The sequence below is a fragment of the Plectrocnemia conspersa genome, unplaced genomic scaffold (genome assembly GCF_051122295.1).
Source record: "Plectrocnemia conspersa isolate PC_06_02 unplaced genomic scaffold, ASM5112229v1 ptg000004l, whole genome shotgun sequence".
NCBI lineage: Eukaryota > Metazoa > Arthropoda > Insecta > Trichoptera > Polycentropodidae > Plectrocnemia > Plectrocnemia conspersa.
The window spans coordinates 12,412,968-12,439,095 of record NW_028277168.1 but is presented as its reverse complement, the minus strand read 5'-3'; the positions used below and the strand labels follow the sequence as shown (position 1 = coordinate 12,439,095).

Sequence of the window (26,128 nt, the reverse complement as noted above, 5' to 3'; positions counted from 1 at the left end):
AACGAACATATCCTTTATCTAATGAAAAAGCCGCCGTATCGATAAGGGTTCACACATTTTTTATGACTCTCGTTGAGGCGACGGAAAATGCCGAAATGAAATCGTAAATCCGTCAACGGCAGAGCCGTCGTTATAAATATAATATGTTGTCCCAAATAAAAACCAAACCCATTTTTAACTCCTAAATTCACTTTAATTCACAAATAAAAGATTAACTTTATTTATGTTTGTTTGACGATGAAATTCATCCTTAAAAAGATTGTAGGAGCATTACAATAATATTATTTAAATATAATAATAATAATAAATTCAGTAACGTAATTTTAATAATTACCAAAGTAGCTAAAACGAATGATTTTAAAAGCAATCAATGTAAAATTCGATTGAAATATCTGACTAATAACTTGCCAGTTATCCAATTTAGTTTCTGCTAAGTCCGAGTGGAACACCATATTGCAAACTAATTGATTAACCTTCGAGCCCTATTATTTAAAGCTGTGCAATGTAATGCGATTTGTTGTAAAAACACTCACATACAAAAGACCTACTAACTGCCACATTTAAAGTCGAGAATGTGTTTATTTTCAGAATCCCATTGAATTCAAGTGATTTGCATTTTCACTTCGAGCGGCCTCAATTCCTTCACCATGACAATAAATAAGTCAAAAGAAGAGTCGCTCAGTGTGACAGTATTTTATTTGAGGGATAGATGCTTCTCTGCTGGTAAATATCACGAGTCAAGTATCCCAAATATGTATGTATATTTAAGATGAAATATGTGGTCAAGATACAATATAACTGGAAGCAAAACCGAGCGAAGATATGTAAGTAAGAAAGCTATAAATATAAATAAAAACCAATATTTAAAACAAATAAAAACTAGAATTGAGAAGCCAGTGATTCCTCACGTGATCATTCATTAGTTAATAGTTGGTGACGCCACTGGTTTTTATGTCGATTGTTTTTATCAAAAAAACATATATAAATATGAAAAAATTATATTTACAGATTTTTCAGCAACGTTTTGCCAAATTATGTTATTTAGCATAATCAGGTTAAAGCACGTGATTTATCTCGAAACGCATACATATGTTTACATCGCACAGAGTATACGATATACATATACACCTAAATTTACCTTTTCATTTTGAAAGCACATGAACAAATTAAAATAAAACTAGTCAAAGAGTTATAATCAGAGCCGCCGAGAGCGAACCTGTGCCCTGTGAAAACCATGATTCCGGACCTCATGACAAAAATGTCATTATATATATTTTAACTTCAATAAATAATAATAGGTACGGGTTAACCCTTCTATGCTACAAATAAATATAAAAATTAACCACCGTTGCAACATATTTTCTTAAATCATAATTTATGCGAAATATTTTAATTAAGTATTAAAATTATTAAAAATATCTACTCATAATATTTACATACTGCTCAGTGTTGCCATATATTGAATTTATAGCTCAAGGCAAAAGCAATAATATCGCTAGATTATCAAGCGTATTAAGACTTTCGAATTAAGCACGTCTACACAGAATTTTGCACAATAGGAGAGCGCAAAAAACAATTATCACTTCTCAGAAGTCAAAAATCCACGTCAAAAGCAATAAAATCGTGCCGTCGTCGTCGCAGTGGGAACGCTCGTTACCGAGCGTTCCCACTGCGACGGCGCCGACACGATTTTATTGCTTTTGACGTGAATTTTTGCCTTCTGAGAAGTGATAATTGTTTTTGCGCTCTCCTATTGAACAAAATTCTGTTTGAAAATACTTTGATCAGCCCTCTTATATTAATAATATCGGTACGGATAGCTATCATATTTTTAAAACATAGTGTAATATCGAAATGCAGACTAACTGTGGAGCAATATGTGAGATGCGATGTCTATCTGTACTTTTTCTTCCGCTATTTTCCCCTAAGAGATGTTTTGGCTTAGTTTGTATTTGGGACTTAGCCTAGTGAAAGTTCTAAAACTATAATGAATTTTAGAACTTTCATTTTATTAGGATTGGATTTGAACAACAAATGGAAAATTGCGTTTCATAGTCATTTTGGAGCAGCATATTAGCGCTTATCAGTTAAATTATATTTTCGATAGTGAAAATGTATTTGAACTTGACTAATGAAAATATAACTATACCAAAAAATAGACATTCGCTGTAATATTTATACATCGGATGTGAATAAATAATAACGCGTCAAAAACTACAATCTGTCCCTTTGATTAATAATATTTATTGTGAAAGTACTACCTAGAAAGTGGGTGCTTTGGAAGGAAATCTCCCGCTCCTTTTATTTATCGTATAACATGTTTAAAAAAGGGGTAAAGGAACTTATACCTGAAATACATCTGTATATATGTAAATCGCAAGCAACTGTAGTTTAGTTCATATTCATTATTTGAGGTCAGTTTTTATTTTTTTTATAAATATATTCCTGTTATGATTTTTTCCAGAGTTGGTCCCCTCAAGGAGAACGGGTCCTGGGAATTTGTCCCCTCTCGGCAAGCTTGGTTATAATATAAATAATCAATACACTACTATGATTTTGTACCATTGAAAGCACTCTCCAAAGAATCAGATTTCAATACTGCACCGAGTCCTTTCAAAAATGCAGAATACTGTCAAAGCTTTTGCTACGAGTTACCATGATTTTATTTTTGCTTTGATGAAAACATATCGATTTACTTTAAAATGTTTTTTTAAAATAAACAGTTAATTCATTGAATTTATATGGAATTCTCGCTTGGTGCTCGAGAGCGAGCAAAGCTGATTAATTGACTCGCTAATTTGTAATTTAGTTTAATGACCATTTGGACGAACGTAATGGATTCTTAACTCTTACTACAGTTAACAGCTTGCATAACCGATAACTTTTAATTTATTTGGTTTATTAAAAATTCATACATAGCATACATGTCTAAACTAATAACATCAATCAAATAAATACAGTTTAAAACGTATGTATATGTACAATAATAGTCTCGAAAAGTAACCAAGGCTTAACTTATTAACCTATTTAATTCATTCACGTGCTTTCACGCGCTTTGTACGATTTAAATAAAGTTACACAATAAGCGAATTTTCTCGCATAATTAGAAATTCAGGGTACTGACAATGTCTGGCGTGTGTTAACGTGACGTTTGCAATAAAATCGGAATAACTGCTAAAGCTCGACGTGTAAAGTGACGTAGAATGTTAACGCCGCTACATTGTAGCGGAAGTGAAAAGTAACACGTTCGGCGTTTTCCTTTTAAGACCGTTAACGTTATGTCTGAAAATCTACGTCTATGCACGTCGCACGTCAATGACTAAAACCAAAGCATAAATTTAATACCCTAACTATATTTAATGAGCCTAAATTTTAAACAAATTAAAACACATTAACCGTAGAAAATAATCTAAAGTGCAATCTTTAAAAAGGTAAGGCGTAATTTATGTTATCTTAAAATCACGCAATTTACATCGGCATTCCATTATAAAGCACCTTGAAAACCCATTGAAAGTTCTAAGTGATGATTAACGTATAAAGTATAAAAGTTAAGCCACATAAAAAACTATTTATTATATTTAAAATTCATATATTCATGACAATAAATAAATCATAGTTCTAAATAAAAATAAGTATTATATTGTATAATAAAAAGTTGACATAGGTCGTAGTTATAAAACTCGATCAAGTCAATCTGAGAATAGCTATATTATTTATAGTTTCGTGTACATATTTATTATATAATATATATAGTATCTGAAATGAGTACTACTAATTCTTAGAAAAAAAATGTTAAAATATAGGATTGCTTAATTTTTTAATTACATATATTTTTAATAAAAAAAGATCTCATAAAGCAAAATATGATACAGGTATGATTTTATTTTATCAAAAAGGCAAATTTTAAAGAGAAACGGTTTATAAAACGTGCAGATAAAATTGTTTGCCGAGACCACTAGTCATCGTTACAATGGCATTAGTCACGAATAGGGATTCCAATCCCGGGCCAAAATTTTGATCCCGGGATTTCGGTATTGCAATTAGTCGATCCCGAGATCCCGGGACCAGTCCCGGGATAATTTTCATGTTATTTTATCGATAAAAATAATTTAAAATGAATAATACAATATATTTTTACATCTGTTTTTTATAACGTACAATGTATAAAGTACGTATAATTTTAGTCTTGGACTTAAAATAGAAAATAATATAATAAAAATAAAAAAGGGAAGGTCTTAAATATTTATTTGAGAAGAAAAAAATGAACTTTTGACAATGTATGTACATACCTATGTACATTCATAGACACAATTAATTGAAAACATTATTTTGAATAAAACTCACGAAGTAACATCAAAGCATCAAGTGTTTTATCATTTAGCGTTGATCTGATTTTGGTTCCTATGCAGCCTGCTGCTGAAAAAGCACGTTCAGACTCACAGCCTCAAAGATTCACAGATGACACGTGCAACTCGCGCAAGTTTGTACACGAAATATAACAATGTTGTCAATAATAATTCGATTGTGCTTGATAAATCAACCAATCCGAAAAATTCGGGATTATGTTTTATAATCCCGGGACTCATCGGGTATTGAAAATCGTTCGGGATCCCGGGATCCCGGGATTCGGGATCCCGGGATTGGAATCCCTAGTCACGAAGGACTTGTTTAAAGATTCTCAAAAAAATTATATATTTGTGTTTCTTATATCTCATAAGTAACAACATTTTTTGCCTTCGGTATTATACAATATTGTGTATCTGAACGAACATACATTAACAGTTTCAAAATCGCTTTTATAAAAATTATTAAATCATCTGGATCATACATTCCATAGAAGATTTTCGAATTACCATCACACAAATACAGTCTGACGAGATCTTTATTAGACAATAACAAAGAATCTGTTTCTGCTCCCAAATCACTGAGGCGGAAACGAAGGAAATTTACGTACAAAATCACTTTCATAAGCTACTTCAATCTAAAACTTTACCCAGAATCACTTCACTTCTGACAAACTTCCAATAAGCAGAGCTACGCCAAATCGACAAAGGTGAACCTAAGAAGCCCGAGAAAATATCTGAATCTCAAGAGTTCAACCCGACCTTTAATACGATTTGTAAAATACGAAAACGTTGTACTACTGTTTTAACAGACACGTAATTGCACAAATTGTACGAATAATTTTTCAATAATTAAACATAAATTGTGTTATCAACTTTCACGTGGCCTTGCTATTATACCGCTTTGTCAGAGAATTTCGCTAGAGAGAAATAGGTGAGTTTATCGCTTGCACGGATTCGCTTGTACGTGTGATAGCGAGATGTACAAGTGTGTGTGACAGAGCAAGAGAGCTAGGGAGCTATGACGCACGCATCAGACGGCGTTTCAATCGTGGGTCAGTATATTTTTCTCTGTTTTCGAGAGAGTTACGTTAAAGCGAAGAATATTCCTGCGCTTCTCAAATATTTTTCGACTTAACAAATATATTTAATATTTTTACTTTGTTAAATAATTTTAATATAAACTAATTTCAGTTTAAATAATATGCATAGCGATGGCTAAAATATATAATGATTCTAATGAATCGGATCTTGAATTTAAAAGTGTAGAATTTTTCTCGGATAACAAAGAAGTGATTGAGATGTTCGAATCGAAATCAGAGCAGGATTATTACAATTACGAAGTAAGTAATTTTTACAATAACATTTGAAATCATTATTTATTATAAAAGCAGTATTAATACATTTTCATTATTTATAGTGCATATTAAATATGAGTGTAATGAAAACACAGAACATCCGTATAATGTATGATATCAACATTTTGATATGATAAAAATTATGACAAATATACACTATTTTACAGGAAAATACGGAATAAAAATTTGCGAAGCTACCAATGCTGGAATATCTTACATTTTAAATTACAAAGAATATATAAGCAAAATCTATAATAAAAGATAAGTCAATCAAGGGATGAAAGTCAAGGACATGACAGCAAAATATAAAAATAGCATCAGAGACAATTTTTTCATATCTATTTATTTAGCTCAATGTCCATTACGAAATGATTTATTTCTTATCGGTACATTGAGGGCTAACAAACCCGAAATACCAAAGGAGTTCTTAAGGGATAAGTTGAAAGAACTGTATAGTATTATGTTTGGTTTTACTGATAACATGTGCTTGGCGTTTTATGTTTCAAAAAAATTTCACACGGTTCTGTTGCTCAATACAAAAGTTTTTTACACAGATAGCGAAGGCAACAAAAATTAACGACAACCAGTGATTCATTTTTATAACAGAACAAAAGGCGAAGTTGATCTAAGAGACAAAATGACTCGTGAATATTCTTGCGTACGGGCGACAAGGGGGTGGCAATTCACAATATTTATGGAGCTCATTGGTATTATGGCTTTCAATTTCAATTTATAAGATAAGGATCCATAAATATTCTGAGTGGAGAATCAACGATCGATGACATGGAAAGTATTTTATACGTCTCTATCGGTAGATTTAGTAAAAAAAAACTGTGAGTGAACGACAGGAAAACGTTTATTTACATAAACCCCCGAAAATCTTACTACATTGTCTTCGCCCAATAGTACTCGTAATATTGGACAAAGACGTACGTGTAACAATTTACACGATTAATGGGTATGATATTTTTGTAATGAGATGTGATTTATTTTAAGTATTGCACATTTAATATTAATTTTAGAATATAGCAATAATATTTATTTAAAAAAGATTTATCTCTTGTATATTAATTTATTTCTACGCATGTTAAAAGTATCAATAATTAAATTTGAGGTACAAATGTTTATGTAAATATTATGTGATAAAAAATACCTAAATACTGCATAACTCTTTTAATCCCAGACACGTCTTTAAAAACTCTTTTTTGTGTACTCTCAATGATGTGAGGTAATAAAAAACAATAATATTTAATTGTCACAACAATAATACATTTTAATTATTATTTATTTTAAATATATCGTCTATTACAACCTAATTTTAGCTACAATTTAATTGCATTATTTTTTAATGAAAAAGTATTTTTTTTTAAAAACGATACATTTCACGAAATTTTTTCGAATACATTTTTCATTCGTATATAATTATTACTGACTGATTTATTGCTAATATTTGGGTGAAAATATGTCTGAATGGAGAAAAAAATATTCAAATAATAGAAAGAGTATCGTATATGCAATACTTGCTTTTGTTTTTACTTCGCCAGCTAACCCTATCATTAAAAAGACGCGGTTATTTCTCTGTTTTGCCTAAGATAAACAAAATATATTCCTTTTATGTTGACACGTCGCGCATACACAAAAATACAAAAATATCAAACATGTTAAAAATATTTTTTAAATTTGCGACCGGTGGGATTTTGTGCATAGGTGGATGGGCCGTTATTTCGGCCCTCTTTTACTAAAAGGAAAATATTATTCTACTTGGATATCTTACATCTTTGATTAATTCCCTACAATGAGGTCATTTTTTTGCTTTAAAGCTAATAGTTCTAAGCCATGGAAATATCGTATTCAACAAATAATATGCACGGATTTCAAATAAAAAAATATTTTCGTTACTATAGGAATTTCATTTTGTAGGCAAAGTAAAAGTGAATTTAAGCCGAGCATTGACCGAGCGGAAGCAGCCGCTTCCCTCTTCACGATAACCATGAGTTCAACCCGATCTTCAGATCTATGAGACGCAGATAAGTCTACAATAACATCGCATATTTAGAGTAATTTCACAAATAATTTATAAATAAATTATGTTTTAAACAAAATGACAACTTTATTGTGATTTTGTTTAAAATATCTAAAAATAACTAAGCAAATCAACGTGGATGAACTTATGAAAGTTTTAAGCTTACAAAAGTAATTATAAAAGGATCGTTTCAATGAAACTTTATAACTCCAGACCAAACAATGAAATATTTTCATGTAAAATAAAACACAAATAAAAAAGAGCTAAATAAATATATAATATTTAACTCTTGCTTATTTCAATGAAGAATAAAGACGGTGATGCTTAAAATAAATTGTCAAGCATCGCGTTGATAAATTAAACGCTATTTGTTGTTAAGTTAAACGGTAACCGTTCGATAACAAACTTAATTTTAAACAGTAACAACCAGTTAAAAAATAATTAAATTTTAAAAATACTTAGACTTATTATCGATTCTCTTCAAGAACCGCCTTTGCGCTCAATAATCACCATTAAAATAGTCAAACATCTAAATCAAATATAACTAATCTATCACTAACTGTCAACATCTTTAGAAAAATCCAGCTCTGCTCTCGGTGTCCCACCAAAGACGTCCAAGAACAATGACGTTCACCGACTAGATAGAGAAGAGCAGAGAAGCAAGCCGCCCGTTATCAGCTCACAAGTTCGCTATCTCTGACAGCGGCCGGTACTATTCTCGTCCAGTTGTATAACAACGCGACTCCGTGACAATTTTCCAATCTGAGTGTCAATAAAACAACCGAAATAATCCTGCGTCACGAGCGCCGTGTGCCGATAACGACGTCGTCTATCAAAAGCCAAACAGCGTCCGAGACGCTTCTCGACCTTGACCCGATCGCCGAAAATCGCACGGTAACCGGTTTTAGTTATCACTGAACGCTGAAAAAAATTCGGGTATAACCGAATACCACAAAAACGACGTCAGCGAAACGAAACGAAAATCGGTCGAGTAGTTTTCTTGCGAGATCAGTGAAAGAAAAGTTTACGAAATACGCACACACATATGTAAAAAACCATACATTGTACATATATTTTCGTATAAAACTGACACCATCACTCTAATTGTACTTTACAGATTGTAATTAAATATGCTTTATAAAAGTCTAATTTACATCATAAAATATCTTACAAAATCGATAAAACAACCAATTTATACATAAGCGTGGTCTTGTAAAGATTTTGCTTTTACTCAATTTCAATAAATAAGCAATGAAATGAGCCATCCAGTTTCTTTTTGTTGACAAGTATGAAATTAGCCAATTCACATTTAAAGCAATCGATATAGTGAAACCATAAAAAATGGTCTTCTTCGTTTCATTAACAACAAATTGCGTCGGATTCCAATCAGTGCTTTTTGAACTTAAGCATTTTAAAGTTTAAAAAATCTTGGAATTATATTTACAGATTTCCCAGAGCCATCTAATATTTCAATCCCTGTGATTTTAACATTTTTCTGATATTTTTGATAAACTGATTTTAGCAGTCCAGTGATTATAATATCGCAAATTTTAATAATAAAAATACTCTTGCTAATAACTGTCCGTTTTAATTTATTCTTCTCCAGCAATGTAACAGTAAATATATTATGAGATATAAAGCGTCCACTTAACGTCCAGAAGTCTTTGAAACCTTTTACAGGATTGAGTCCATACTAATAAAACATAAAAATATATATATATATAAAGCATAGAGATTCAATAAATCGGAACAGACTTTCTGAATATATTATAAATGAGACTCTTATACTAAACTTCACATCCGTTTGAGTCTATGCTATACCTTACATTCAATGTACATATTTTTACTGTTATCTGCATATTATGATTAGCGTTGAATCAAAAAAATATTTTTTAACACTTGTATATAAGTTTAATACGCAAACGTTTGAAAAGAAAAAGGAACAGCGAGCAAACACAGGAAAATATGAAAAGCCAAACGAATTTATCCACTCAAACGAAATTAATGACAGGTAAACAAGCTAAACACATAACAACAGCTACCGAACGCTAAAATAATTTACATTAAATATTAAAATACTAAATATCGCACTACAGTTATATATGTTATCATCGCTACAATAACTTCACCTCGATAAAAACACATTCGAAGCAAACAATTATTTTAAAGTGCACCTGAGGGAATAATGGAAAGTGTCCAACCGAGAACCGTTTGCGCAACTGAATGAAAGCGAAACAACAAGCAAAACGACAAATCGAATGCATCGAACAATCGTTAAATGCATTTTCTCTTCCTACTTTTACTCGAGTGTATTTATTATTCAAAGGTTTTTTCTCGAGTAGAATTTTATTTATTGAATAATGAATAATGTATAATTTTTCGATGGAAATTTGGACGAGGTCCAAAAGCTTTTTGAATAGGGAAACGCGTACTGCGTATGACGTCAAAGAGGGATATTAAATCGATAGTACAATTAACCCAGATAAGATAAGATAACGGTAATGTTTCGGATAACCGTTCCGCGGACGCTAATCCGCAATAATGAGTTTTGGGCTTAATCGATTCGTCCCGTGTTTTGATTTGATCGGACGAGAGACGATCTCAAATGATTATTGAATGCCTTAAATTGACCTTATAATAACATTTATAATAATACAAAAAAAAACGAATTAAACAGTGTTTATGTTTCGAAAAAAACAAATTATAAACACGGTATACTTTCAGAGTCGAACTTGCACCTTATAACCCATAAGTCTTTGTTTATAAAACTTCACCTAAACTTCGCAATGGAAAACTTTAGTATCGCGTTCGAAATTTAACTTGTTAAAAATACTTTGTTATCAAAATCGTAATTCACAAGAATATCATATTATCTAATAAATATCTTGTTATTAAAATTTTATCTATAAAATAATCATATTTAATTTGCAGAAACGATTTTATTAATTGACCTAATTCTCGTTCGGTTTTGTTTGCGTTCGGATTTCAAGAATGGATTCAAGAATAACAGCCGCGAACTATTTAAGTTTATATAAAATATGTTTACTGTGCAACAAGTTTCCTTGATATCCAAAAATACAAGGTGTTTGTTCGTGAATTTTTGTATTATATATTAGATTGTTTTATAGTAAGTAATCGATTTTTACTCAGTCGAAAACGGACGTTGATTAGAACATACCTATTTATTTATTTAATGACGGGTGCTGTGTTTATTTTTTTCTTATTTTCAATCAAATCTAAGTATTATAGTGTCAACAAAATATTTACGTATTCTGTTTTGTAGGCCACGGGAGATATAAATTTGGAACTTGGCGAGGATACCGTTAGTCAGAGAACTGTACAGATGACATTAAAATTAAAAATGAGCCTCAATCAGGATTCTCAATCGATTTTGAACTATATGAATATTCGAATAATTGATCGATTATTCGTAAAATATTCGTTTGAATGAAATTTTTTAAATCTTAGAATGAAATAATTTGTATAATTGAGCAACACAGGTGGTCGTTTTGGGTTTCGAAATGCGAGACAATGAGACGCCTTTTCACAACAACAACAAAAAAGCTTTTACGCCTACAAAATACATTTATCGGCGTGTCTACTATGACCGAAACTCGCAGAATTCATTCATTGAACGAAACAATTTCCAGAAAGACTCACCATTTATTATCGTTTAACGTTTATTTCAAAAACAGATGTACGTCGCAAATTTTTCAAAAGTTCGTGTTACATTTTTCTGTTGCTTCGTGACGCAAAATATTTTATTTCAATCAGTACAATAATGCGATCGTGACTAGTGTATTTCTAGTTATTTAATTTATATGCAAATCCGCAAAAAACTGTATATACAATTTTAAATATGTATACAAAATTTGTTCCAAACATTATTAGCTATTGTATATAAAATAAATTTAATAAAATTATGTATTTTAAATGTTCCATCAATTTTACTGAATTAATCTTAATTGTGATGATTTAGAAATATGAAATGATGTCCCTGATTTTAAATTAAGCATTTTACTTTTGAACGTCCTCACTTATCAGTAATTCTTACAGCATTATGTTATGCATATTTTATAAAATTCAAAACGATTATGAGAGGAATTAATGATTTAATAAAATAATTATTATTAAGCAATAATTAGTTTTCAATTTAATAATATTTAACAGGCAATTAATTGATTTTTTGCACTAATTAAAAAACCATTAAAAACTACGAATAATTTAAGATCCTAGCCTCAATTAAAGTGCTCTATCTTCCGTTGATTAAGCAATATTGATAAACAACTTATAAGACACTCGCAGCAGGCTTAGAGATCTGTATTCATAGTAACGTTGAAAAAATAGAAAAATTGGTACCACATAACTTACCGAAAAGAAAAAATAGCTACGTTTCAGGTTCTATTCCTTATTAGTTCCCAGAAAAATTAGGCACACATTCTTAAAATGAATCAAACCTGCGATAATAAATAAATTCTTTACTCCGGAAAAGACTCGGACAATACTTAGACAGGAAAGAAGCTCCGTAACTGAGTTTGCATCCAAAAACAATTATCGTGACAATATAGAGGTATTTTAAGTGAATTATTTATTAACCGTTTCAGCAAAATAATATTATATGGAAATTAAAACAATCCATAGAAGATCCGATTTTAGTAAATAGGCTTGTAGCAATATTGTTCCAAGATAATGCAACACTCCTACTATACTAATTACTGTTGCAAATTTGAACGAGTTAGAATTAGAAATTTGGTCTCATCCCCCATATACCTCTGACCTTTCTCTTAAATTAAATAATCAAAGTGATATTAATAAATCTTTTAAATAAGTCATAACCTCTAAAAATTAAGACTTTCATACACAATAAATTCATTTAATGTTAAATCGTTGGAAAAAACTTTTAACTAATAAAATTATACCGTTTAATATCACACTAAAAATATTAACCACTTCATGCGCAATAACCTAATAAATATATACACATACAAATGTGTATAAAATAATAATTTTCTTTCCTATTTGCCAAATTTGATTACACTGTTCAACATATTTTTATTTTTTTAAACTTTCATTGAAATTGACCATGAGAAAAAAACTTGTCGCATCAAATGCCGTTATTCTTTACAACACAGCGGCAAATTATTGAGCCGTTATGCACAAAAAAATGTAATACATTAAGAAACAAGTATAATGCGAGACAAGCGCGAGGTTCCTGAATGTTTAACGATTTAGATGCAATCCCAAATGTTATAAAAATAAAAGTAATAATTGTGGTTAAAATACTATTATAATACTAAATTTAATGTGAATAAGCCCACATAATCCATCATATTAAAATGTAAAATACTAAATTTAAAAATCCCTTAATCACACAATATCCAACAATGCATGTTTAATCCGTAAACAACGAATTTAATCATGATAAATTTCGAGTACCCTCGTCAACGTATTGAGAACTGGATATCCCAGTAAAATATGAGTACTTCTACCGAAATTAGTTTCCACACTATCACCGTCGAGTTCTGTGAAGGGTTGAATTAGATTTGCTACCTAATAGAGAAGTCTCACTACTTGTCAGATGTACTAGATTAAATTTTCACAAATGCGTTTTATTATGCACGAGAAAAGCTGTTCGATATATAGGATTCAGTTAAAAGTGCAATTTTATCAGTCGAATTATTACAATCGTGCTAGATTTTTAATTACATTATGACCCGACGATAAAAGCTATTGAAACAATATAGATAAAACAATGAATTTCGAGCGCAAAGCGCAAAATTATTAGAGCGAATACCCACTTTTACTAGCAAAGTGGTAGCAAAAATGTAAATATAAATAAGTTAAGCTACAGGCTACTAATATTAATATATATGTAGTAGAAGCGTGTAAAAATATTCTCCACATAGCATATATATATAGTAGATTCCATAAATGCTTGTTTACTACATTTTTTCAAAGGCTATTGATATTTTATTTTAATATGCTTTATGTGATTTTATGAATCTGTCATTATCTACCAATAAATTATATAGTTTGTGCTATACTGGTTCTATTATTTTTACCTAAAAGTAGAGGCAAATTACACTTTAATGCATTTGAATAATAACAAAACTCCTTATACTCCTATTATATGCGCTTTAGAAGGCTAGTGCGTATTTTTTTTCTAAAATCGACAGTAATTTTTTTTTAAATATGTGACTGAATATGCATTACTAAAGTTTACATAACAAAATGAAGGCAGATTAGCGACTGCCTCGGAACCCTTTAATTGTTATTAATAATCTACGACCTAAATAAACACAAATTGTATAACCTATATGTGAGTTTTTGTATGGTGTTTTTTCATTTATCTTTTACAGATTTGTGTGTACACTCACCGGATATTCTCTTGATGTGTAGCGATGTGGTGAAGTTGTTGCCCATCTGGGATACGTAGCTGTCCTTTTTGCCGCTGAGCTGCACGCTGAACCCGTCCGAGTCCATGGAGGCGCGGGGGGCAGTTCGCGGGGCGTCCACCTTCACAGATGTACAGGGGGCTGCCACCTCGCAGGGGCATCCTGCGGAGCCACCCTTGCTCCCACCGAGCACCTTGAAAATGTAATGGTAAGCCTACAAATACACCATACTTATTAAAAGTTGGATTCTTAAAAACAAAAACATTTGATTAATTTAATTCCCTAATGTAAACCATAGTAGTCCGTGATACCAGTAATATACCACTAAAAAGTCAAGGTAAAAAATCAAACAAAGAATCTGTTTTTTATAAAGTCTACACAGTATTTCACGCCCTTTCATATGATCTCAGATTAGAAGCACTAATAAGTTTTCTCGGTAATTTATTATTAGACATGAAATAGTATACAAACTGAAAGTGCTGATGTATTTTTAGAAAACTCTGAATATAAAATAAATAATTGCCATCAATTGAAAATTAACAATTTGATCCTTCGTTAATCGTAATTTACTGTTGTTGCTAATTGAACCCAATTAAGAAATCGTTTCGAGTCAGAAATTATTCTACCTTAAAACGAAAATAGATTATACAGTGTTTAAATCGATATATCTTGTATCCGTTATTTTTTTATAAATAAAAATCATTATGATACTAACCTGATCTTGTGACCCTGTACTGTCCCTATGACCTTTTTTGTGGTCAAGCATGCTTGGAGTACACCCCATCTTCGATAATTTCTTCAACACTCACTTATCTCGAATGAAACATATTATTTTTAATGACACCATTTTTTAACAATTATTTAATTCACTATTATCACAAACAAACACTGCGTATTGTATGGAATTAATTAAATGATTATTTTTATAGAATGAATAAATTAATTAATATTATATAACCCGTAATTAAATTAAATTGAACTGTACAATTATTATGAAACAATCACAATATTTCTTCATAAAAATTAAGCACCTTTTCAATTTTATACACGTTTTTTTTTATTTAAAATATATAATATATAGTAAATATATATTATACACTTATTAGCTTATTTTCATTTTTACATTCATATTCAACTTTACTTTTGGTCAATGCACTTCCTAGGCGGCATTATGATCCAATGCGAGCTTTTCATATGATAAGCGATCTGAAAATAAAAATAAAAATATGTTAAAACATGGTATGACAATAATATCAAATGTACAGTTCCGCAGAAGCATCTACATATAATACAAAAAATTGAAAACCTATCGTATTTCACATCACATCAATAATATAATTTTTTCAACACTGCGATGTAAATCTAATATATTTTTTTGCAACATTTTGAAGGTATCAGTTTTCCATTTCTGTTTAAAGTGTGTCAATTCTAGCATTAAGCTTTATTTAGTATATTTTATTAGTCAATAATCGATTATTAATAACTGCGAATTATTTACATTGTAACGTGTTCGCATCCATATCATACTTTCTGATCGTTATGAATGGCTCATAACATTAAATATCGTAGCTAAAATGGTCGAACTATACATAATACATATGTACAAGAACCGTAAAATAAAATTAAAGATGATTTGTATGCAAACCTTAATAATTAGTTGATCCAAGGTGTGCTGAAGTTAATATGATGTTTAATCATCTGTATAAAATATAAATTGCTATTTATATTGTAATATAGATTTATTTCAGTTATTAACCAGTACGATTGATGTAATTTATTGTTAACATGTCTTCTTCACTATAACAACCGTTTATTTATATTTATATTAATAATATACTATTTTGTTTTTCAATATTTAAACTATTTTGTTACTACAGATTAATTCAAACATACAATTATTTATTTATTGAATTTTTTTGCGGTATGACAAACGTTAGCACAATACATTACAATTGATAAAACACAATCAATTACTTATAAGTAAATAGTGACACATCAGACTGAAATCAAAGTCTAAAAATTATTGACATATATTTTATTAATTATACACAATTATTACAGCTCATCGCAAAACATCTCGATTTCTTTATTCCTTCTGCAAATTGATTTTTAATATCGATGGTCATGTCAACAATTCCTCTGGATGGTAACACGACAAAATGTTAACATTTATATCCATACATACATATATAAATTAAAGTTATTTATTTAATAATAATGTAATATGTATTCTCTAATAATATAAAATTATTTTTATATATATACTATTTTCGTAAATATATAAAAATATTATATGACATTCACATTATCTATTTTTAATTTTTACCTTTGACGTTTATATGTTTTATATGCATATGTTATATTTATATACAATTGTTTTTTAATCCATGTATTTTATTTATTATTGTCTTGTGTTTAACTAATAACACTTATTTTTTAAAAAAAAAATTTCATTATAAAATATTTGTGAAATACAACACCTATAAAACTTTAAATTTGTTTCAAAACTTACAATTCCTTGTAAATATACTACATTATAATATTATAGAATATATAATTATTTATATATACATAATGTTAACATTATGCCGAGGATCACCATGTCGCATGAACATTTAGTCGTTAACATTATGTCGGTTACCGTTCTGCCCATTTTATCGTGACACCCCGCCAACCACTGCTTAGGAGTGACGCAATAATCCAATTTTAATTCACAATCTTAGATTTATAAATAAAATAAACACATAATAGTATTGCAAATACTTAAATCTATTAGAGCAATTTAAAAAAGGTTATGATCCAATCTTAATATGATTAAGAAGTATAAAATAAACAAATAAAAAACATAAAAACTAAATACTTTTAAACGTATTATATAGTTTAGAGAACTAAATAGAGAACTTTTTAATGAAAAATAAATTTAAAATTTACTGTTTTGATAAATTTATTTTTACCATTGTATATATTCAGTATTTTATAAAGCATTGACGTCATTTGATATGTTATGGTGATGTATTTATGACATAAATATGTGACGTCTAGAATCAATATGAGCATGTCTATTTGTTGTTATTTTTATTAATATATACTTAGAGGTTTAGAGCATATAAGTTTCTGTAATATATATCTTATTTTAAATCAAATACAAGTCATAGGTTATTTTGATGCAGACCTGTTCTAAGAAAAGTTATATTAAACCCAGACAAATAAAGGTTTGCTTACGTCATTGACCTTTTCTTTAATGTAGTTTTATATTTTATAAAAATAATAATAGTAATAATAATGTTATTCTTTGACATAGGTACATGACCAGAACTAAACAATAAGCAAATATATTTATGAATTTTGATATACGTTATATTTACATAGAAAATAAAGAGTTCGATAAATATAATATTCAATATTTAATAATTTGGAATCGTGGCGACGTTTCTCTGAACTACTTTTCGAGAGAGATAAGAAAGTGATAAAACCATAAAAAATAATCGTTGATAAATTACATTTCTGAGTGCTTCTTAGGACCTCTTTATTTTGCCATGCGCCCAAAAAAGCAACAGTTGATATTGGGTTGTCAAGTAGAGCAAAGAGAACAGCATATTATTTTATTCGAATAAGCTAAATTTTCTTTGAACTCTTAGCTTGTCGAACCATCATTGCAAGCAGCTATTCACAAAGCTCTCGTCTTTGGCCGGCCATCCCCATTGAATACCCCGTCTTATAAAGACAAACAACACTCTCCGCCGAGGCGTCAGTCTTTCAATATGCGCCCCCAGATAATGTACCACCCCGAAATCATGTTAATATAATGTTATGCGCCTTTCGCCTAATTCAAATTATAAAAAAAAAATATTTTTATTTTTAATTAAAACGGCCACGTTCTTTAAATTCTTTTAACTATATATTTTACCTAATTGGACATACATTTCTGTTGTTAAATTATTATACTGAGGGCTGCTTTTATAGCAATATAGTTTATATACATATGTAGTCACTTCAGCATTTGAATATTGCGCTCGGTATGCACGAGCAATTCGTTGAAGTCTTTATGTAGAAACTTGACTAAATTGCACAAACGGCAACTAAACTTATCACTCTGTGAAACGCTCCCGCTGTTTATATGTAAGTTTTGTTCGTGTTAACGTTCATATTTGAGAAGATTTAATCATAATCATAAACGAAATATTAACATTGGTTGCACCGAGAAAACAGCGGAATAATCAAGTATAAAACATAAATAACTTATATACCTGTTAAAGGTAATACATATTTAAAACTAAAACAGAACAATATTTGCTGAAAAAGTTAATTTTTTATATGCCATAAGGGCATCATATAAACATTTGTATAAATTATTTTTTTTACTCTATTCGATCTTCTGATAAACCACTGACCAGTATATAAAGACTGATGATGAAAAATCGATGGCTATAATTACTGCTTATCACTGTAAAACAACTATGATAATTGCGTTGATTATATGAACAAATTAATCATCCGCAATGAGGCATTTGCTCTCATGATCTGATGTCTGGGTCCCTTATCAAATTTCGGTCGCAAATTTAATCACTCGCTCAATTCATATAATTGAGTGCAAGACAAAAACACGAGCTCTTTTTACATCGATTGGTAAAAGGAGATGAAAAGTGGTTATTCCTTAAAAATATGCTTTGTATTTTGTGGGATATTATGTGTTTCTGGAACAAAATCAAAAAACATCCGAACATAATTATGTACAATTAGGAAAAGTAAAGAGCGCTCATCAAAATAATAACCTAAATTAGTGAACAGAAAATATATTTTTCATCACGACAACGCGCGACCACATGTAGCGATGATAACGCAACCTAAATTGAGATAAATGAATTGGGATCATATCTAGCTTCCAGTATATTGTTTGGTTTTAGTCTTTCACTTATTTAGGTAGTGATATGAAATAAATTAAAACATCCTTCAACTCATTTCTGTATAGAAGTTTATAGCTATAATATATAATAAATATGGTAAATTTTAGTAGCAACTAAAGTCAATATATATTGATTAAATAAAAAAAGACTATTCAATTAGTTAAAAATATTATGATAAAACTTTTACATTAACCTAAATCTAATACATTTAAAAAATAAATTTTATAGAAATAGAAAATTAAACTGGCTTAAAGATATTCTTATTAATACTGTCGTTTATATATATACAATAAATATAAGAGATATTAATAAAAAAAATAGAAATGATATTTTTCTTATTTGGCAACACATTATTTTTCCCTTAGGTTATCGTGAATGTCTGAGTTCACCGTACTTCAGTCGTAAAAACGTCTAGCAAATCCTAGCCGCCAACCTTTTTATGTTTATGACAATAACTTTGAGAAAAACAATATTTAATTTAAAGTGAAAAGAGTGACGTTTATAATGTGAAAAGGAGGGAAAGGCATTAGATTGCCGTTTATTTAAAAAAAATGATTTTATTGATGATTATTAACAATCCATTCCTAATTAAACTTTTTAAAAATATTATACTTTAATTATGATTAAAAAATATAACAGCATATATTCTAATATGTCCTTTATTCTTTTATATTACTGTTATTTAATATAATAATTTTTCTATCATAGCACAATATGGACGAAGTGAACCGTTGAATATTAATTCACATGACAAAAATTTGTATTTTCCTTAGGTCGTACATAGTATTTTTTGCGAAAATTATTTTTCAAGAATTTCACAAGAAATTGAGCAAATCGTGAACTTTCATTTCACGAGATTTTAATAAATAAAATTTATTCGAATAATTTTAAGGGTTTTTCATTTTTTTTATACCACTGCATAAAAAGAGTGGGTCCGTGCGAGATGCTTAAAAATATGCTTGCTTTCTTGGAAGCTTTTAATAGAGAGCAAAAATATTTAAATGCCAAAAAAGATTAAATACATCTTCCAACTAATTAGTATTATATTCGCGTAGAAATCGACAGATTGCAAAAAAAAAAGATTAAATACATCTTCCAACTAATTAGTATTATATTCGCGTAGAAATCGACAGATTGCAAAAATGTATGGGGGCTTTTGACAGAGTTTTGCCATAAAATTTGACTTTCGGAAAACTTTAATCGTATATTTTTTTTAAATCCACAGGGGTTTTTTTTATCTTTACCTTGTTTAAAGTATGAAAAATGCAAATTAGCAACAGCTATTATTGTCAATTTTCCCTACAATCTAAGTAGAAATACGGAAGCCCGAAATTAGTTTGTAAATCAACGCTTGTAATTAATCGAAATAGATCGATACGTTCTGGTCCTTTGATTATTCGCGTCCATTATATTGTAATAAATCATCATCCTATTAAAGTTTGTTCTCATTAACGATCATTCAGTTCTCCGTTTATCAATAATATATGTATACATATATATTTACATGATGACATTTACTTTTTTATTAAGCGAAATTTCTCAAGAAGTTTCGAAAAAATGAGAAATCTACCTAGTCGTATAGATAAAATGAGCGATTTGTATTGAAAAAGTAATAGCACAATTGTATATAAATTATATGTGTATGATATTAGTACTACTTTAGTAATGTAGATAATAAAATCGTATAAAGGTCCTTCCAATGTCTCATTTATTTTTAATAACGATGATATTCATGAAATAATACTACACTAAGCAGAGCAGATGTTTTAAACAATATATACATACATACATATATAACATTAACAATATATATTTATACGATATCTCGTGAACTATAAAAAAACATTATTTTTCTACAGCATTGAACTATTTAATGATATATCAGCATAGTTCAGCTACACTGTTGTCAGTAATTTATTATAATTTAATATTTTAGCTAGCATTATTTTTCTAATAAAGCGTATAATATATGCTTTATTAGAAAAATAATATTTTATATATATTATGTATCAAATATTATTGTTAATATTTTGCTATAATAAATATTTTATACTTATGTATATTCCATTTTATAAAGCAATTTTAAATACATTTTCTTCGTGCAAAATGTGCATTCTGGCAAAAAGCTCGTAATAAGCTTATGATGAGTAAAAACAACCGTTGAAGAGCTGCAAAATGCATTCATATATCAGTATAATACGAAATAATAAAAGCGGAAGGTAAGCGCGGAACTTAAATGGCATTTACTGTAGAATTGTAGAAGTAAAGGCGATTTTCCATGAGCTGGCACGCTAACTTCCTTTTCATTTTCCTCGGCGCGGCGCCATTCAAAACGAACCTCATGGAAATAACCATAGCAATGATAATAAGAGTGGCAATAATTCACAACGTCGACTGTAATTTTTTCATGAATTAGTGTTAGTGCTTTAGTTTCGAATGCAATTGGAGAAAATATTGTATTCATGTAACCGTCGTCGAATTTAAGTACAAACAGTACGAAAAGTTTATACAAATTTAGATTTACTTCGATTATGAAGAAGCGACGAGAGAGCTTTAAAACGTTGTGAAACTTTGCCGTGTATTGATATTGAAAAGTGAGGAACAAAGGAGGAAGTTCTAGAAGTTGTTGTATATTATATATTTTTAAATTCTGTATAATTAAGAATTATCGAATTTTAACAGATTTCAGTATTCAGAGCATACATCAAACGCTACATAAATGTCTCAAACTATATTAAATAAGTATAAAACTAATGAACTCTTTGATGTATTTTTTTTTTGTTAATAAACCGGTTGGTTTGAGAACGTTACATCTAACGGCCAAAATATTATTTACGTCATACTATTATCATATAATTGACGAAAAACTGACATACGTCATCATTTAGAAGAGAATAAAAAGTGTTAGAGAAGATGACAGATTCTTTTTATTTAGCTCATTCATCAAAATTTTCGACACAAAGTATTTTTTTCTATGCTAATTTTTAATAAGGATAATGTAACAGTATTGTGTATGCGGAAAATCAATCAATAAATTAAATGTTTTAACTGTGTAATGAATGTTAACTATTCGGGAGAAAAATAATTGATTTCGATGCAATTTATTTAAATTATAATTTCACAGTTAAAAATAATACATGGTGAAACATTATCGCGTTGTTTTATAACCTTTATATACAAATCCATATATCATACTTTTTAATCTTGAATTTGCAAGGCTTGAATGAATGAAAGGTCGTAATTTTAAATGAAGATTATCTCTCTTTTTTCTCGGTACCCTGCAAAAACAATTTTCTCTGCCGGAGGCCATAAACTCAAAGTTTTTATTAGCGTTTTCATTATATTATTTTTACAACGATGTTTTGAAATGATATTTTGGCTCCACTGTCAGAATGTAACGAGATGCCGTTCTTATTCGACGATTATGTTGCGTTTCATTTTTTTATGCATGTCCATCTTAATGTTTCTCGTAAATGTTATTGTTTTGTAAAAATGTTTATCATTAATTATGCGGAAATATAATAAGATAAAAATATTATCGCAAACCAGAAGCATAACTTCATTAACAGATTTATCAAGAACAATTGAAATTTATGATATGTTGACGATAAAACTGATTACTACCGTACTTTACGAAATATTTTTCTAGTGCTTATCTCAATATTTACTATAATTTTAATCATAGTTAACATTTTTTATGGACTTTAAATTAATTTTCATACAGGTTTCATTGAAACTAAGATATCAATCAAAACAATAATTACGGTATAATATATAACATTTTTATATTAAAGTTTCAGTGAACTTAAAAATTTTCGAAATTATATTTATACTATATATTTAATTCAGTACCAAAAATCCACTCACTGATTTAAATTATTTATTCTTTAGTCCACTGTTAGTTTTTTGCCAACATAATTAATTGATGTTTATATATTATAATATCTTTCATTGTGTTTTGCAGCTAACTATGCCACATATATTAGATATCCTGATTTATATGTAAAATTCATTGCATATAAAGTTATATTTTTTTATTTAATCAAAATAGCGTAAAAATCATTAAATTATTAACGAAAACTAATATGTTATTTGAATTAGCACATAAATTTTTACACAAATGAGTTATCAGGTGTAAACCAAGCAAATAATAAATATCACAAATAATGTTAAAATAAAGGTAATCGACAATTACAAAAAGTTTAATGTTAAGTTATAAAACTGTTGTTACTCTTTGCTATTAAAAAAAAACAAACAAACTTAGCCTAAGAAAAAGTAATTATAAAAAATGGTAATTGTGTATCCTGTCAAAGCAGTTTAAAAAATTTATGATTTTTTAAATGAATGTTTTTAAAACCTTCAATCGATTTTTTTTAAGTTTTTACAGTGGTTTGGTACTACACAAAACTATTAAAAATATGTCATCACCCAAATTACGAAAGATATTTTAAAAATAAAAATGGAACATATAGAACAACCTCGTAAGTATCTGTCCAGTTGCGATATTAACGCCAAGATTATTTAAATAACACTTTCGAATGTATGTAAAGGAATTACCTACTCGTTTGGACAAAAGGCCTAACTACAAAAAAATAATATTAAATTACACAAAGTGAATATGTCTCACTACTTACTGAGTGACTGATTGTGTTTATCCCGTTGTAACGCATTGGACTAACGCATGTTAGAATATGGAACGGAATATTTACAATAAATAAAAAGCACCAATCGTTCATTGTAAAGTATACATACAACAATTTTAAGCTCACACTGCAGGCACAGTATCGCTACTTTAGTTTAAATAAACCTGTCACATTACTCGAACCCTAGCGAAAGCATCATGATTTACAACCTAGTAAAACCAAATTTTAATTATTTATTTTGCTTTTACATAAAAATTTAAGTATTCCAAAAAATATATAATATATTTATAATATACAAAGCGTAATTTTTAATTAGTATGACGTGTGTATGACATCACATATTTCTTTTAACGCTTTTATAACATTCATACATACTAAATACATCGACACACGAAGCGCTCTTTACGATCGGAGAAATTTTAATGGAATACGTGGAGTCATTGAAATGAAAATAAGCAAACGCTGCCAATGAGTACGCACTCATTCCAAGGTTCGTGTAATTTTAGTTCTTGTTTTTACAACGATTAATTCAATTCGGCACTATCGGTCGAGCGCTTTTCGCAAATAGACCGCTCGTTATGTCAAGACTATTCTTGTGTCATAATTGGCCTGTGTCCAGTCATCTGATACTAACACATCTCATTCAGTTTCACTTTATCGACGTTGATCAGAAACAGAATTTCACTTAACCAGTGCTTTGTTTGTAAACCTAATGAAAACTGAGTCACTCTCTGAGGTATAATCAACTCAACAGAATTTTTCTTCTACTTTTAAATAAAATATATGCATAACATATAATACAATAAATAAAAGGACCCGTATAAAATATAAAATTTAATATTTTCATGATTCTATCAAAGATTTGTTTGAGATATGACTCGCCAAAGTGTACCTCTCAGCCACAGAATTGTTAATCTACACTGTTACATCACAATTACATCGTGAATTTTATAAAATATTTACATATAAATTATAAAGAGCTTTTTCTTTTTATGAATAAGAGGAGCTGTATATTATAAAATAGCAATTTAAAACATCGCGAAGCAAGAATCAGAATACAAAGAGAATGGAGTTAAATTATATAATAAATTCAACTCGTTTTATTATATTCTCAAGTTATTTTTATGATACAATAATAGTTTTATTTTTTTATAAACAAAATTATATCTAAGCATCGATGACGGTGTATCTATATAAGCTGTATATTACGATTTCAACGTTTAATTTAAAAAATCGAAGAATGTGATCATAAATCACAGTCAGTAGGCAGCATTTAACATATCATTGCTCCATTTTTTCTTCATACACTTTTCAACCCTTTTATTGCTTTATCGATGTATAGATGTCTTTTAAAAAAAGTGCATGTTTTAGCCAAAGATGAGTCACCCGTAGAAATACAACATATTCTATACAGGTCTTTCGATAAAGTCTTGTCAAATAACAAGGATAATTAAGATCCAATCGCATTAGCGTCCGACCACACCCTCAAAAAGTCAATTCCTTTTACTGAAAATAAGCTCAAGATGGCCTAGTGTCCTGATAATTACAAAAAGTTCCATACAGCAATGCTATTCGATGGAATGTATTATTGTACATATGGAAAAACAATGATTCCGGGCCTCATCACAAAAATTGCATTTTATAAATTTTTTAATATCATAATATAATTTATTGTTAACCTCTTCTATGCTAAAAATATATATAAAATTAACCACCGTTGCGACATATTTTTTAAAAATATTATGCAAAAAAAATTAATTAGGCATTAAAAATTATTATAAATAATTTTCTTTGCTGCTCAGTGTTGCCATATAGTGAATCCAGGTCAAAAGCAGTAAAATCACTCGATTATCAAGCATATATATTAAGACTTTTTATAACAATATTACGAGTAAGAATTGAATAGAATACATCTAAACCGAATTTTGTTCAATAGGAGAGCTTAAAAATAATTATCACTTCTCAGAAGTCAAAAATCCACGGCAAAAGCAATAAAATCGTGCCGTCGCCGTCGCAGTGCTCGCAACGCTCGTTACCGAGCGTTCCCACTGCGACGGCGCCGACATTATTTTATTGCTTTTGACGTAAATTTTTGCCTTCTGAGAAGTGATAATTGTTTTTGCGCTCTCCTATTGTCCAAAATTCGGTTTGAAAATACTTTGATCAGCCCTCTTATATTAAAAATCTATAGTTTAATCGGTAAGAATAGCTATCATATTTTTAAAACATAGTGTAATATCGAAATGCAGACAAACTATAGAGCAATATGTGAGATGCGACGTCTGTCTGCACTTTTTCTTCTGCTTATTTTGCCATTCTTAGTTTTTATTTCAGGGATGATCATTCATTGTAAAAAGGATGAACTAGACAATATAACTTAAAGGATAGGAACACACAAAAGCTCTCGTTACTCTTAGAAAAAAAGAGTTTTACATAAATAACTTGCAAGTATTCTCTAAAGC

The 26,128-nt window shown here is 29.2% G+C and overlaps 1 protein-coding gene across 17 annotated transcripts in view; it reads right to left on the bottom strand.

Annotated features, from left to right (window-relative positions):
* Nucleotides 1–26,128, bottom strand: part of Pde8 (phosphodiesterase 8) — a 173,401-nt gene that overhangs the window by 101,781 nt on the left and 45,492 nt on the right. For 8 of the 17 annotated variants that reach the window (XM_088184954.1, XM_088184952.1, XM_088184955.1 and 5 more), the window contains exons 2-3: nt 14,835–15,325; nt 14,102–14,333 (exon numbers count right to left, since the gene is read on the bottom strand). In XM_088184954.1, the coding sequence (XP_088041080.1) occupies nt 14,102–14,333; nt 14,835–14,903 (301 nt within the window). In that variant the 5' untranslated portion in view covers nt 14,904–15,325. Of the gene's footprint in view, nt 1–8,284; nt 10,021–14,101; nt 14,334–14,834; nt 15,326–26,128 lie in introns of those variants that run through there. The other 9 variants (XM_088184957.1, XM_088184950.1, XM_088184967.1 and 6 more) reach the window with 7 other exon arrangements.